The sequence below is a fragment of the Vulpes vulpes genome, chromosome 2, assembly GCF_048418805.1.
Source record: "Vulpes vulpes isolate BD-2025 chromosome 2, VulVul3, whole genome shotgun sequence".
In the NCBI taxonomy this organism is placed as follows: Eukaryota; Metazoa; Chordata; class Mammalia; order Carnivora; family Canidae; genus Vulpes; species Vulpes vulpes.
Genome location: NC_132781.1, coordinates 65,074,451 through 65,090,643, shown reverse-complemented (window position 1 = coordinate 65,090,643; position 16,193 = coordinate 65,074,451). Strand labels below are relative to the sequence as shown.

The window sequence follows — 16,193 nt, the reverse complement described above, 5'->3', positions numbered from 1 at the left end:
GACAAATAATGTATCTTATGCTTTAAAAAATAGCATATGAAAGGCAATTATAAAGAAATGCTGAATACATACTTGCTTTTTATATATGCATTGGTAAAGAAAAGAGGCGCTAAGGTTGCAGCCATGCATGCTTATAATGACTGCAGTGCATGGTATTTTTTACTGCATATTTATAAAAATAACATTATAAAATTGTGAACTTAGTAATACTGTATAAACATTCTAAAGGGTTTTTAAAGATATTTTATTTATTTATTCATGAGAGACACAGAGAGAGAGGCAGAGACATAGGCAGAGGGAGAAACAGCCTCCCCTTGAGGAGCTTAACTTGATCCCAGGACCCCGTGACCATGCCCTGAGCCAAAGGCAGTTTCTCAACCACTGAGCCATCCAGGTGTCCCATGTCCTAAAAGTTTTAAACAGCTAGTTAAAAAATGGAAAGTGAGAGGAAATGTTAGAACTAGAAGTGCTATTTTGTGATACTTAACTCATTCAGTGACAGTTTTCTCAAATTATGTTTTTCCTAGGTCCCTTTTACATTTTGACCACATTTATTTTTATTTTCCTTATCTAAGAGTGTGCAAATAAATATTCTAATATCTATCTACATTCTCCAAATTTCTTTGTTTTTCTACCAGTGGTTTCTGCATGTATATTTTTTCTCAGTTACCCTTCTTATGAATGTGTGAATCTGAAGAAGAAGTCAATCTTTTGTGCAACTTCTGTTTCCCTATAATTCCCCAGCAATTCTTGAGCATAAGGTCATCTCTTTCCTTCCATGATAAAAAAAAAAAATGGTAAGAGTCACTTCCTTGAAATTCCTTGTGTCATCATAGCTCATCTACCTGAGAAGGCAGGGATTAGGACAGCGATGAATCTACTTCCTTGTCTGAAAGCAGGTTACACTGACACATGCCACCAAAGTTCTTTCTCCTCACTTCCCTCTTCAGAATTGGAGAAGTCCCTCATTTGAATATTGACATCCCTGTTTACCTCAGTCATCTTTAATGAACAAGAAGAATGATAGCAGTGAAGGGTCATTATTGGATTAGAAATATGTACAAGAAATAAAAGTTATTAAATTGGGAACTAACTGAAAATATCCCAAAGTGGGCTGATCGAATCTGGATTTTTTTTCTTTAGATGTCTTCGAAAGAAAAAGAGTCAACTTGTTCAACAGTAGTTCAAAGTCCTTTGATGATGGCAAAACCTGGGTCTTATTCCTTTTCATAAGCCAGTTGTCTTTCAGGGTCTCACTTAGGGACTCCAGGTTGTGTACTGCAACATGAGTGACCTGGAATTGTAGAGTGCACAACATACGCAACGTATTTGCTGGTGCTATAGACTAGCACTAATCATGACCCTTAGAATGCAGAATATTGCTAAATGTTTTGATGAATGAAAGTCTTTTAGATTTATGTTAATAACCATAGTTATATGATATAGTAATAGGAGTTTTTAGTCTTAAATATAAGAAGTATCTTAATTTTATTTAGACAATTGTGTTTGGTAAATACTAACATGTAATAAATCTTACAGTTATTTTACCTCTAATTGTTAATTTGGTCCAAAGGCCAAGTAATCAGCCTTGGGAACACAGTGGGAACACAGCACAAAAACAGAAACAAAAACAAAAACAAAAACAAAAATAAATAAAAAGAACATACTACAGTGATAAGATCATGAACAAGTTCAAATTCTTCCACTTGTTTGTCACTTGTTGGATAAACTCTACTGAAACCACAATGAGCACAAAAGAAAATTCTCTGGGTGGCTCTGTCAGTTAGGCATTGGCCTTTGGCTGAGGTAATGATCCCAGAGTCCCATAATGGAGCCACTCATCCAGCCTCTGCTCAGTGGGGAGCCTGCTTCTCTCTCTGCCCCTCCCCCCACTCATGCTCTTTATCCTTCTCTCAAATAGTCTTTTTTAAAAAGTCAATTCTCATATATAACTTCCACCAATCAAATATATTCTTTTCTTTCTCAAGAAAGGGAGGTTTTTTGGTTAGGCAAGACAAGGTTCTTGGGGTTGTGTATATGAATATGTATTCTTTTTTTTTCTTCTTTCTCTTTGTTAGTTACAGTGATGTTACAGAACAATAGATAGTGAATGTGAATGTCTCAGTACCAAAAGTTGCAATCTTGGGTGCCACAGAAGTGTTGACTTTTTTAGCTGCCATGGAAAAAAGTCCTGTTTGATAGCTGTGGGTTTTGTATAACCCCCGGCCTTCTCTTGGCCATAGAGAAGGAAATAAGAAAACCTGCTACTTGATGACCGATCTTCTTCCCATTTACTCACACCCCACCCCATCCCACCCTACCCCAACACATACACACACACACACACACACACACACAGAGTCTGATTCAGAAAGATACAAAGAGCATGATCCCATCCTTGTTCATTATAATGTTAAAGGGCTTGATTTGGAGACCTTCCCTCCTCTTGATGGAAGTGGGGGAAGAAACACAGGTGGACTCTCCTTTAGCAGACCTAGGAAAGCGGAGCGGGACAACTGCCTGCACCCTCCATACTTCTGTCTGTGGTTTCCACTTCCTGAAAAAGAAACAACAAAAGCTGCCTTAAGGAAGTAAACTTTTGGCCTGAGACCTCATAGCTATCTCAGCAAAACATGGAAATGATAGCTTCTGTTAACATTTAATTTGAGCTTTAGTATCTCAACCTTTGCTCCATTGTTTCTTCCTCTCTGATCTCTATGGCTTCTGAGACACCCACCCCCCACCCCATATCTGAACTTTGTCCACTTTCAACCTCAGGAAATGCATTGTTGGGAATGCAATATTGAATACATTGCTTGGTATAAGTTTTTTATAAAAGAGATATTTAATAATAATGTGTTTTAGATTAAGTAGTAGTTCTTTGGACATACATCAACAAATGAGTCAAAAATACTATACTAAAAAAAATACTATACTAGTCAATTTTTAAAGGCATTTTTAGAATTTGTAATTTCATAGCTGAATAAGTTCTTAGAAAAGTTTTCTGCTGCCTCTTAGGCACCTACCTTCTAGATTTTTACTCAGATTGTTTTTGCAAATAATTGCCATTATTTGCTGCTTTAGAAGAAGTTGTATTAGTGCTTTTAAGAATTTTAACTTTCATAACTGGATGAGGTAAACATATCAGAGCAAGTAGTCTAAGATGTTTGCTTAATGAACAAATGTTCTGGTTGCTTTTATTTTACCTTCATGAAATAATTTTTTTTCCTTTAGAAAGTATAATAATAAATTTTTCATTTTGCTTTTGGTAAAATCAGGGTGATACTACGTCTTATAGTTACTGAACTTTACAAAGTTTAAATTCACTTGAGATCTTTGAATGGTTTTGTATACTTCTAAAGAAATAAAGAGCTTAACATCATGTCCCCTAACTATACAGTATATTAATTGATGTGGCAAGTTGAATATACACCCTATGAATATCTCAATGTACCCAGAAAATAATAAATTTAACCAGGAAAGAAACACAGAATGGTGATTCAAACTTCTGTAAATATGCATAGCTCATGTATTTACTATTCTTGGTATCATTTTTAACTTTTCCTGAAGAACTGTAACTCTCTGAGACAACCTGACTCCACTGAAAATCTGTAGGTGGTAGGGACGCCTGGGTGACACAGTGGTTGGGCATCTGCCCTCAGCCCAGGGAGTGGTCCTGAAGTCCCAGGATCGAGTCCCACATCGGGCTCCCTGCATGGAACCTGCTTCTCCCTCTGCCTGTGTCTCTGCCTCTCTCTCTCTGTGTCTCTCATGAATAAATAAATAAAATCTTTAAAAAAATCTGTAGGAGGTAAAGGCATAGAAAGTGTAGAATGGTGTATTATAACTCATACCTTACCTTACTCACGCTATCTGTGTCTCCTTTGTCCAGAATATAACCTGTTTTCTTATGTCATGACTTCTTTTTTAAATCCTCTTCCCTGGGGTGCCTGGGTAGGATAGTTGGTTAAGTGTTGGACTCTTGATTTCAGCTCAGGTCATGATATCAGGGCTGTGGATCAAGCGCTGAATCAGGCTCTGTGCTCAGTGGGGTTTTTGCTTGAGATTTCTGTCCCTCTGCCCCTCCCCCTGCTCTCTCTCTTTCAAATAAATAAAATAAATCTTTGAAAAAATAAAAGAATCCCCTTTAATATCTGGTCTGCATCATTTTCAGCCAATTATATTAGAGATTTAAGGCTGAAGGTCAGAACTGAAAGTATTTCCTAACCTCGTGGTTGTCACTTTGCTATCTGCATAGTCTGGGAAATACTCCTTAATTTGTCCAGTGCCAATTTTCTAATTTATAAAGCACTGACTTTGTCCAAAATGAAGTAGGATTATGTAGTGAAGCAGTATTGCCTAGACTCAAATACCAGTTTTGTTGGACATTAGGGAAGCTGCATATTATCTCTGTTTCAGCCGTGTCTCATATAAAAAGGGAAAATTCACAAAATTTAAATTAAATTATTAAATTTAATAATGTGTATTAAAACACATGTGTATGTAAAAATGTGTATTAAATTCACAAAAATTATGCAAACTTCAACATGTGTTCATGAAGCACTTAGTACCATTCTCTAGTGGTAGGAAGTACTATGCAAATATGAACTCTTATCATTAATCATCCAGCGTTCACTTTCTAATTCAGAGCAGGACAGGTTGGGACAATGGATATGGTTTATGAGCAGTGACAGACAGAAATTAGCTATTTCACTGAATTTTTAATAAGCCAGATGCAGTTATGCTCAGAGTTTTGTCCACAACAGGAGTAACTTTATTCCCATGAAACTGTCATCCACAACTGGCTTCTGTCTCAACTGTCCTAAATCTGCTTTGCTTTAGAGAGCAGGCTTTCGAAATTGTGTTTTAAGTTTTCCACTCCATTGCCTCAGAAAGCTCCATCAGGACACCTGGGATTGCTACTATGTGCTTATATGGGCCGTGTAAGGTGTCAGTGGTTGTCTGTATCCTTCCTCTCTCTAGTTTTTTTATTATTTTCTTTTAACCGCCAAACCCCCCAAACTCAGACACTATAGGCATCCACTGCTCCCCACATTGTTCACATTTTCTGTTACCAAAATTGCTTATGGGAATTCCGAAGTCCTCATAGTGCTTTGGACAGGGCTTTTATGAAAGACACAGCAATAAAAATTATAACTTCTGTTTTATTGAGAGTGTATTCACTCTCCAAAGAAAAGTACCTCATGGATTGCTGAGTTAAAATATGGTTTTGATATATCAGTCTCATTTAAAATCTTTAGCAGATATCTAACAAGGCAATGTGAGTGGATCACGCATATCAGTGCAAGTTATTTGACTGTCAGAACTGTATGGGCACAGATGTTACTCTTTTTTGACATTTCCTTAAATGAGGAGTGTCCCTAAACTCCACAGTGCCAAAGCCAGTGCTGCTTCAAACTGCATTTCTAAATTTTTATGTGGTCCTTGTTTCTTTCAATTTTTTGGCAAAAAAATACATAAAACATTTTTTTTTGTGCCATTATGTAGTAACCTCTAATCACCAGGAGTCGTGAGAAATCAGATGGAAAGAATGAAAACACAAAATAGGATTTTGCACTGTGGCAAACTAACGTTTAGAAAAACCTTTATTGCAACAGATACTGCAGAGCTAATGAAGTCAGGGAAACCCTGCAATGAAAGATACCCCTCTCTGGTAAGACTGTGAGTTGATAATATTAATAATACCATGTCAGGATTTGTTACCAGAAGCCTGCCTCTATGTGGGTCTGTGATCAAATGTGCACTCTCTACACAGACTTGCAAATGGAAGCCCTAGTATTAAAGCTGCACTACTACCTCCTGGCTAGTAGTGGCTACTGATGCCTGAGAAGTGCAAATACAAATATTTTCTACAGAATACTGTCTTAGTATGAGTGTCTTTGGATTCCAATCTGTAAAATTCGTCCAACTATTGCCTCACAATACAATTGTGTAATATCGGAGGAAATAATCCACTACAGAAAAGAGATTTGTGGAAAGATCTAAGTTTTTCAATAATGTTCAGTGTTGCTTTTATCAGAGTTGAAACTAATTAAGATAAAACATTTTAAGAAATAAGATATCAATAAACATTAAACTATCAAATTACTCTACAGCTGCAAGAAAATACTGAAACTAATTTTAAAAATTAAAATCATAGAAATAAAAAATTCAATGGATGGTCGAACAACAAAACAGTACAACAGAACGACACTAAATAACGGAACAGTCCTAAAAAAGAATGACCCCAAGAGAGGCTGTGAAAAGGAAGAGTAAAAGAACAGAGATGTAGAAAATAGGATAAAATGGGAAATTCTAACATATGTGTAATTAAAGTTCGAACAGGAGAGAATAGAAAGAATAGAGGAGATAAGTTATTTAAAGAAATTGTGGATGAAAATTCCAAAAATAATGAAATATGTGGCTTCCCAGGCTCAAGATACACAACATGCTGCAGAAAAGATACATATTTTTAAAAATTACAGTTGTGAACTTGCAAATATCAAAAGGAAGAAAATATCTTAGAAGCAAGAAAAAAAGATGACACATAAAGGAATAATAATTGGGCTGCCCATTAAATTCACAAGCAATGATAAAAGGCAGGGGCTATAGAATAACATACTGAAGTGCTGTCAGAAAATATCTGTGCAATTTGAATTGTGTGTAGCAAAATAATTTTTTAAGAGCAAGGCTAAGACATTTTATGATTTTAAAAGCCAAGCATTCACCGCCAGTGGAACTCCACTACGAGAAAAGTTAAAGAGTAAAATTAAAGAGTGAAAGCAATCCTGGTAGATGTTCAAGAAGGCATGTTAAGAAAGCATGACGGTTATTATAAACAAGTCCTAATTGTATAAAACTAAAACAATCTGGGAATTATAGGATTAAGACTATATAACAAAACTTAAATACAAGACAAAATTAGGATATTAATTTAAAAGGACTCTAAGTTCCTTATATTAGTTGGAGGGGAAAGTTCAAGATTTTGATTATGTTTAAATCTTGTTAATTACGCATGAAAAATTTTGAGAAGAGTTACTAAATTAATAATGATAATGAAGCATATAACTTTGAAGCAAGTAGAAGTGGAAGCATGAATTAGGAAAAATCAATCCAAAAGAAGCAAGAAGTGAGGAAAGAAAGTGAAAGGAGACAGAGAAAGAAGATGAGAAAGAATAAATATAAGCATAAAATAAAATGGCAGAAACAAATCCAGATGTATTTGCAATTATAATAAAAAGGGATTAAATTTACTATCAAAATACAGATGACTAGATCAGGAAAAAAGATGTAGCAAAAGTCTTTTACAAGAAAATACATAAAGCATAAAGAATGGTAAGACTAGAAATAAAAGGATGTTATATATAGTATTTTGAAGGTATATATATACCTGCAAAATACTAATCCAAAAAAATTATTCAGTATATTTAGATTAGTTAAAAAACACTTGAAGACACCTACCATTTCTAAGGAAAAGCAAATCACTGAATAATGATATAAATTTTATTCTAAAATTCCAAACTACTGGACACAGACCTTAAACACTTTACAAAAATTAACTCAAAATGAATCACAGATCTAAATGTAAAATGAAAAAGTATAAACTTCTGGGATATAACATAGGAAAAAAATGTCAACGACCTTACACATTGTGATAACTTTTTAGTTATGACACCAAAGACACAATCCATGAAAGGAAGAATTGAGAAACTAGAATTCTGAAGATTAAAAAAACTTTTTGGTCTTTGAAACACACTGTCAAAAGAATAAAAAGACAAGCCACAGCATGGATGAAAGTATTTGCAAAAGGCATATCTGATAAAGGACTATTTTCCAAAATGAACCAAAAAAATTTTTTTCCCCAAAAAAACTCTTAAAATTTAAAAATAAGTAAATAAATAACCCAGTTAAAAAATGGGCCAAAGACCTCAGCATGCACCTCATCAAAGAAATTATACAGATGTCAAATAAAATGATGAAAAGATGCTCCACATCATATGTCAAATTAAATGCAAATTAAATGCAAATTAAATTGCAGGGAAATGCAAATTAAAACAACAGTGAGATACTGCTATAGAAACCTATTAGAATGATCAGAATCTAGAATCCTGACAACGTCAAATCCTGCAACAGGAACTCTCATTCATTGCTTGTGAGAATGCAAAACGGCACGTCCACTGTGGAAGACAGTTTGGCAGTTACTTGTAAAACTAAACACACTCTTACCATATGCTCCAACAATCACACTCTGTGGCACTGTCCCCAAAAACTTGAATATTTTTGTCAACATAAAAATGTGCAGGGATGTTTAGAACAGTTTTATTTATAATGACCAAAAGTTGGAAACAACTAAGATGTCCATGGTAGGAGAATGGATAATTAAACTCCAGCACTCAAAAGATATGGACTACCAAGCCACAAGAAAACATGGAGGAAAACTAAATACTATATACTATACAGTTCTAATTATATGACATTCTGAAAATGACAAAATATCGAGACTGATGTTAGTGCGGAAGAGGGAATGAATAGGCAAAACAGGATGTTTAGGACAGTAAAACTACTGTGTGTGAGAATAGTAGATGCGTTGATATATGTATACAAAGAATTATATACATAAATTATATACATGTTTATGTATTTTATATATAAATATTATACCAAATATACAATCCGTTTTTAAGTTACCTTAAAAGAATAAATCTGGCTGTGACAATTTTGGTTAAAATTTTTCAGGGATTCCCCATACTTTTGGTTAAAGTTAAAAACCCTTATATTTTCATTAGTAGAGTCTTTCTTAAAGTCCTTGGTTGAGATTGAAACTTGAGTATTTTCTCACTTTCTTCAGCATAGTACTTATATGTTTCTTTCCACTTTGAAAAATAAATATACAGGGCATACTAATGGACATGATTTGTAAAGCTAGTTTATTTTTGGTGTAAATTGTTCAAGGAATCACATGTAATTCTATATTTACTAAAAAGATTTAGTTAGTATAAAAAATGCCGATTTTTCATGTTGAAAAATTTTATCTCCTTAAGAAATTGGAAACAATAGAAGATAAGTTACTTTCCCTCTTTGGATGCGATCTTGTAGGAGAGAAACCATATATATAAAATGGAATTCTCTATCACATTCTTTAATCTTCTCTGTTTCTCTTCCTCTTTTCCTCCTCCTTCTCTCCCTATCTTACTAATTCTTTAAAACTACCTTAACTAAATCTTCCTTTGTTTTAACATTTAGTATGGACATTCTGGTCTGTATCTATTATTTTGATTCTAATAATTCTCCCCATATCTTCCTGGTCTCTATCTTTTGGTGTATAGATTAGTGATAGTTAATTGTCTAGAAAGTTCTAAAAAATTCTAAAGAAAAATGCCCCCTCTTTCCTTCTAGAGACAAAAACAATGTTGACAGGCAATATATACTGTCTCTCACAGCTAAATAATACCGTATCAGAATTTGAGATATTTAACGTCTGAACAAAACAAACTGACACTTAATATGTAGCCCCATATCTCTCTTTGATTTATTCATTTGTAAACTTCCCAAAGAAAGGAGCCATGTGCTCTGCATTTGTTTCTAACATTGACTAGCGTAGTGATAGGAACATAGATCATTAATTTGTTCATTAATTGGTTGATGGAAACCAGTGAAAATCAAGTATGGGATAGTGTGCTTTAGAGAAACAGTCCCTTTCAGTGATCCCTTAAGAATTCTATTTATTTTTATGGTTTTAATTTTTCTAAATGTTGCCATTCTGAATAGAATATATATTAATTTAAATCATATATATTTTTATTCCTATTCTTCTTCCCGAGGAGCAGCTCTGATTTCTTTCTTTCTTTAGGCTCTGTATAATCAATATATTTATAGCAATATATATATCCCAAGAGAATACCTAGGTTGGTATACACACACACACATGCATTATTATAACACGTAATATAATTATATCGTATTATAATTTATAATTAATATCATTATTACCATTATATGGTAATCTTATAACTAATATTATGTAGTTACTGAATTTATTAAACACTTTTCAGGCTTTATACAATTATATTTAATCAACAAGAATAAGTCTATTTATAATTATGTGTAGTTTGCTAAATCAATATCACAAGATATGAAAATTATGTCATTAGTTTGCTAAATTAATATCACAATAAAAGTGAAAACACATCATTTACTGAAACATAAAAGCAGCCACCTACAGTCTTGATCTTGAATATCTATTGTTTTTTTATTTTACTTTGAGAAGTGTCATGTGACACTGTCTAGAATAGTATTGCAGCAACTGTCTTAATTGTTTTAGGTGAATGTAAGGTACTCAAAGTACAATACCACATTTCCTAATAGAGATTATGAACATACCAAACTCAATTACTCAGCTGCTATTTTCAATAAACTGAAATCTCCTCTCTTCAAATTAAAACTCTTGATGGTTATTATAAATACTAAAATAGTTGAGACTTGAAAAGGACCAGGTTGATGAAATTACATGAGATTATAGTATTTATCAGTGAAAAGGTACTTCACATCATTTGCAGAGCAAATCAAATGTAGATTTTAAGTAAGTCCTCTCAAACTCTTCCATTTCAACTGAGTGCTGTAAGTAGACAGTATTTAATATTTTTAATGCTCAAAAAAGTGTGATTGTTATATTAAGTCAAGAATTACAAATGCAGTGCTAATGTTTTCTGAATCAAAATATTGGCAATGTGATCTGAAAATTACCTGCATATATATGAGAAAAAGAAGGCAAACATCTGAAATGAGACTGTTATGAAAATCCAGGGTATGTGGTTGCTATAGTTTATGGGATTGTTTGCCTTATCAAAGCCTACCATGTTTATAGTTGCAGCACTAATATTGAATACGAATTATGTTTTGTCCACAGTTGCATGTTGGCTATATTTTTTGATTCTCCACTGTTGCTCTCCAAAACCAAAGCGTAACAAAACCCCTGAAAACTAGCATATTTTAGGCCAAAAGTAATATCTTGATGTATTCAAAATACAATTTTATTTATTCATTTTTTTAAAAAATATTTTATTTACTTATTCATGAGAGACAGAGAGAGATGCAGACAGAAGAAGCAGGCAGAAGAAGCAGGCTCCCCGCAAGGAGTTCAATGTGGCACTCGATCCCAGATCTTGGGATCACGCCCTGAGCCAAAGACAGACGCTTAACCACTGAACCACCCAGGTGTCCCTTAAAATACAATTTTAAATCTTCATTAAATAAAGGAAACAGACGACATAGAGGATATTCGGCAGAAGTTTGGGATGACAACTTCCCGATGGTTCATTTCAACGACATTGTATTGGAAAACCAGTGTCAGTTATTTGTATTATAGAACAAATCTCACTACATCCTAAATATATGATTTAGGGAAAATCATTTAAATTCTTTGTGATTTTCTCTATCTTTAAAGGCGTCACTACTATTATTATTTTTAAACTTATTTTTTTAAGATTTATTTATTTTTCTTGGAGAGTGAGCACAGGGGGAGAGGCAGAGGAGAGGAGAGAGCAGATTCCCTGCTGAGCAGGGAGCCTGTGGGGGGGGGGGGTGTCTCCATCTCACAGCCCCGAGTTAATGACCCAAGCCAAAATCAAGAGTTGGGTGCTTAACCAACTGAGCCATCCAGACTCCCCAGTCATAAAAGAAGTTTGAAAACTCAGCTTGTAACATCCAATATAGATTATTTTATTATTAAATCCCTACTCTGTATATATATCATAGTCAAGAAAAAAATAAAAACAAAATCAAAGAATAGTTATTATTTATTCCAATGTGAAGGTTTTTGAAACAAAGCAGTTTCTCTTATTGTTTTCAAATGCATGAAATTTGACAACTGTTATTTTCCCCATCAGAGGACATTTTTAATGATCTTTGTAAATGTGTAAACACACCTGGATTGGCTGGATGTCATGAGGTACGATTAACGTGCAGTAGCAGCAATTTGCAAACATGGAAGAGAGACAGTATAGGGTAAGTTAATATGGAATGTGGGGATAAGAGTGGATACCTGTTTAAAAAAAAAAGATCAGAACCAAATTGTCCTTTCTTTCTGCTTTTTGTGGTTAAGTGCACTGCCAGGTTACTGACTAGGAAAAGTAGGAAAAATTAGAATACCTTTTTAAAGAATTGAATGAAGATCAGTTAAAGTGAAGCCATGTAAGTTGTATAGCATGATGTATGACACACAGCTCTCAGTAAATATCAGCTCTTGATATTGTGGCTATTTCTTATGTTTTTCTTACAATTATTTCTCTGTATATTCTTTTTATTGCTATCCTGGCCTAAAGATCTTTGAATTCAGGACCCATGTTTTATATTTTGTCATCTCTGAGGCACAATATTTATACACAATTTATTAGTTTCATATTATGGTAGCTGATGACTTTGTTTATGTAACTACTGCATTATTATGCAAGCAATACTTTGGTAACACGTTTGTTTAGTTCTTTCTTGTTGCTGTTTAAGATCATGAACATACAAACTATAGCAGGAGACTAAGATTGATTTTGATAAACTATCCAAATGGAATCTTCAGTAAGCCATTCTAGGGCAATATACTTCAGTAAATTCCTTGCACAAAAATGTCATTGTTCTTATATTACTCTGGTTATCAGTCTAAACATATAACAAGGAGAAATTAAAGCCTTTTTAAGGGAATATTTGGTTCTAATTCACCCAACTTGAAGACTCCCCTAAATATCTGCTGTGCAAGTCCAATGACCCAAAACTTGAATTTAAAAAATAAAGCAGGTGTATTTATAGATTTTAAACTTTGTTTTATTATTTTGTCTTTAAGAAGAGTAAGAACATTGTGGAAGGTAATTAAAATCATACAGACAGTATTGTTTTTTTATATGTAGACTTTGAAATTCTTTGAATATTCTATTACAAACCACTAATATTAGTAAATAGAGAAAATTAACATACAGAATTCTTGTCACTAAATGTTTGAAGGGATAAGGTAAGTCAAAATAGGAAAGAAATATTAAATCTCTACTCTGTATATATATCATAGTCAAGAAAAAAATTAATTAATTTAATTTTAATTTAAGTGTCAGCTAAACAAGTCGGAGAAAGAGCAGGACTTCTTAAATCTCCGAACGAAACCGCAGTGTAGAACCTTTCATTTTCTTTTCATAATCTTTTTCAAATCTTTCATACTGGGCTACGGTGAATTGGTTTTTCCAATCTCCTGAAATACCTGAAAAGAAAGATAAAATGTACATTTGAGACTACTATAAAATTTCCTTAGATCAGTTTTCGTTTGAATTACCACACGTGTATTTTTAAATCTTCAACGTTTTCATATCCATTTCATTACTCCATCCTTTCAAACTCTTGGGCCTTCTTAGTTTTCTAAAAATCCCCAGGGATTTTTTTCCAGTATCCTATATAAAGAAGTAATCCCTTCAATAGTTTCAAGAAATGTCACTGGGAGAAAATCCAATGTCTCAAAATCTTTATTTTTTGGCCCTAAGAGCTTTGTTAACAAAAAAAGAGATAATTTTTCAGTCCTTTTAAAACTATATTTTCCAATGTTAAGTGATAATTTATGAAAAAATTTCTATGATCAAGTAAGATTTGGAAATGACTGGGTTAAATGTAATTAAACATATGTGTTATTACAAGATTGCTCAGTCTTCAAAAGATTAACCATATCTAAAACCTTTAAGGAAAGACAAGGGACATAGTATTTGCAAAGAATTTCTGATAAAAACAACGGCATTTCTAACAGGTAATCCAGAATTCAATTGCAAGCCTAGTTTTAGGGAGAAAAAAAGGAGTGGGGGAGAAAATATGACAAAATAACTTTGTTCATCTGTCCCAGGATTTCTCAACTTTGGCATTTTATTTTATTTGTTTATATTTCCACTGGTGACATTCAAAGCCAGACAACTGGCTGGATGGATGTGGGAGTTGCTCTGTGTATTATAGTGTGTTTTCAGCAGGATTCTCAGCCTGTACCCATTAGATGCCTATAGCATACTCTTAGTCAGAACTATCAAAAATGTCTTTGGATGTTGTCAAACATTCCCTGGGAGGCAAAAATCATACCTGGCTGAGATCCAAATATTCCTGGAAAGACTTACCCATGGCATACTTTCTAACTTTCTAAAAAAAAAAAAAAAAAAAAAACTCTGGATGCACAAAGATACATCATAATTAATGAAATTACCCTTAATAGTCCCTATATAAGTTCTTACCTCAGTACTTGTTTCTCCAAAATTATCTTAGATTATATTAATAATTTTCCACTCTCTACTGTAAGATTTTATACCTCGGCCCACTGACATGTGTTGTATGACTCCTCTTTGCCTCATTAACTTTGGGCTTCAATTTTTTCTTTTGCTTTGGTTAATAGAATTTGAATATGTGCAATATATACCACATCTAAATAGCAACTTTAAAGGCATTGTAAGTTTCCAACACCTCTTTTGTTTTCCTGTCTACTAGAATATTGGGCATATCCCACAAATGGGTAGCTTTTTCAGCCTGGATTTCAGAAAGAGAAGACATAAGAAACTGAGACCATGAAAACCAAGTAAAACTGAACAGATTCAAAAGAATAAGCAAAACTGATGTATGACCCACATTCACCAACATTAAACAAAAAATAAAACTTGTGGTTTTAAGCCACTGAGATTCTTGAAGTCCTTTTTTTTTTTTTTTTTTTAAGTTTCAGGGGTGCCTAGGTGGTCAGTTAGTTAAGTGTCTGCCTTCATTCTAGGTCATAATCCCAGGGTCCTAGGATGAAGCCCCACATCAGGCTTCCTGCTTAGTAGAGAGCCTGCTTCTCCCTATCCACCCCACTCATGCTCTTTCTCTCTTTCTCTCTCTCTCTCTCAAATAAATAAAATCTTAAAAAATAAAAATAAAAAAAGATTTCATTTACTTATTTGAGAGAAGAAGAGAAGAACAAGCAGGGGGAGAGGCAGAGGAAAAGGGACAAGCAAACTCCCCACTGAACAGAGAGCTTGATGCAGGACTCCATCCCAGAACCCTAGGATCATAACTTGAGCAAAGGCAGATGCTTAACTGACTGAGCCACCCAGGTGCCCCTTGGAGTTGTTTGTTTCACAGCAGAGCTAATACATACATAAGTAACAGAATCTATGCTTCTCTGTCTCTCTGTCTCTCTCTCTTTCTCTCTCTCAACATGCAATTCAATTTAACATATTTTTATTAAGTGACTATTTTTGCAAGATGCTAGTTATATATACATTGAGATAATGCTAGAGATGCAATGATTTACCATATCATAGCAACAACCTCAGGGAATTGACACTTTTCATCATTCACTTGGTATGCCTAACATCATTTAAGCTGACTACTCACCACAGCAAAAATTTTAAGGAATCTGAAGAATATTTAGAGAGTTCAGACAAATGAAAGGCATTCTTCTGATATAGCAAAGGAGGCCAAGACTCATGCTAATCAATACATCAGCTCTTGAGTAAACATTTCTCCTTAGAAGGTTTGTCTTACATGTTAGGCTTATAGAAATTATAGTTTATTTGCCACAAATTATTTCCCCTAAGTTTTTTTTCGTTCCTAATTTTCTTTTTTCTTGCCAGCATACTCAATCTCTTTCCATTTCCTATAATATGGCTATACTCTCCATGACTGTAATTAGCAAGCTGTATAGAAACTAGTATATGATTTCTCACCCTTTCTCATGAAAGGAGATACAGAATGATTCATATCAAAATCTGGTACAGTGGTATAATTTGTACTTGGATTCTGTTTCATCACATTGAAAGAGCTGTGATAGAGGATTTTATCCACAGTTTCTTCTGACAAATCTTTCTCTAGAAACTGTAACAACTTCTGAATTTCATGTTTTGGATCCTAAAAAAAATATAAAGAGAAAGAATTATTTCAGAGAGATTTAATCATAAAATAGGCAGTGCATTTAATAAAGTTCTACATATGTCAATGTGGTAAAGGAAATTATTTTATATTTTTATGTGCACTTTTTATTTTGCATTCCAAAGTACATGTCCTAGTCTTGGCCAGGCAATCATCTGCTAAAAAGAAGAGTAAATTTTGTTTGTTTTTTTTTTTCTTTCTCAAATTTTTAAATTTAAATTCTAGTTAGTTAATATATAGTGTAACATTGGTTTCAGGAATAGGATTTGGTGATGCATCTCTTACATATA

At 33.6% G+C, this 16,193-nt stretch overlaps 1 protein-coding gene across 1 annotated transcript in view; it reads right to left on the bottom strand.

The window, feature by feature from the left end:
- Positions 1 to 12,829: 12,829 nt before the first annotated feature.
- Positions 12,830 to 16,193, bottom strand: part of LOC112923601 (sulfotransferase 1 family member D1-like) — a 34,587-nt gene continuing 31,223 nt past the window's right edge. Inside the window, exons 7-8 of the mRNA XM_026003469.2 lie at positions 15,702 to 15,882; positions 12,830 to 13,234 (exon numbers count right to left, since the gene is read on the bottom strand). Of these exons, the coding sequence (XP_025859254.1) occupies positions 13,122 to 13,234; positions 15,702 to 15,882 (294 nt within the window). The 3' untranslated portion in view covers positions 12,830 to 13,121. The remainder of the gene's footprint in view (positions 13,235 to 15,701; positions 15,883 to 16,193) is intronic.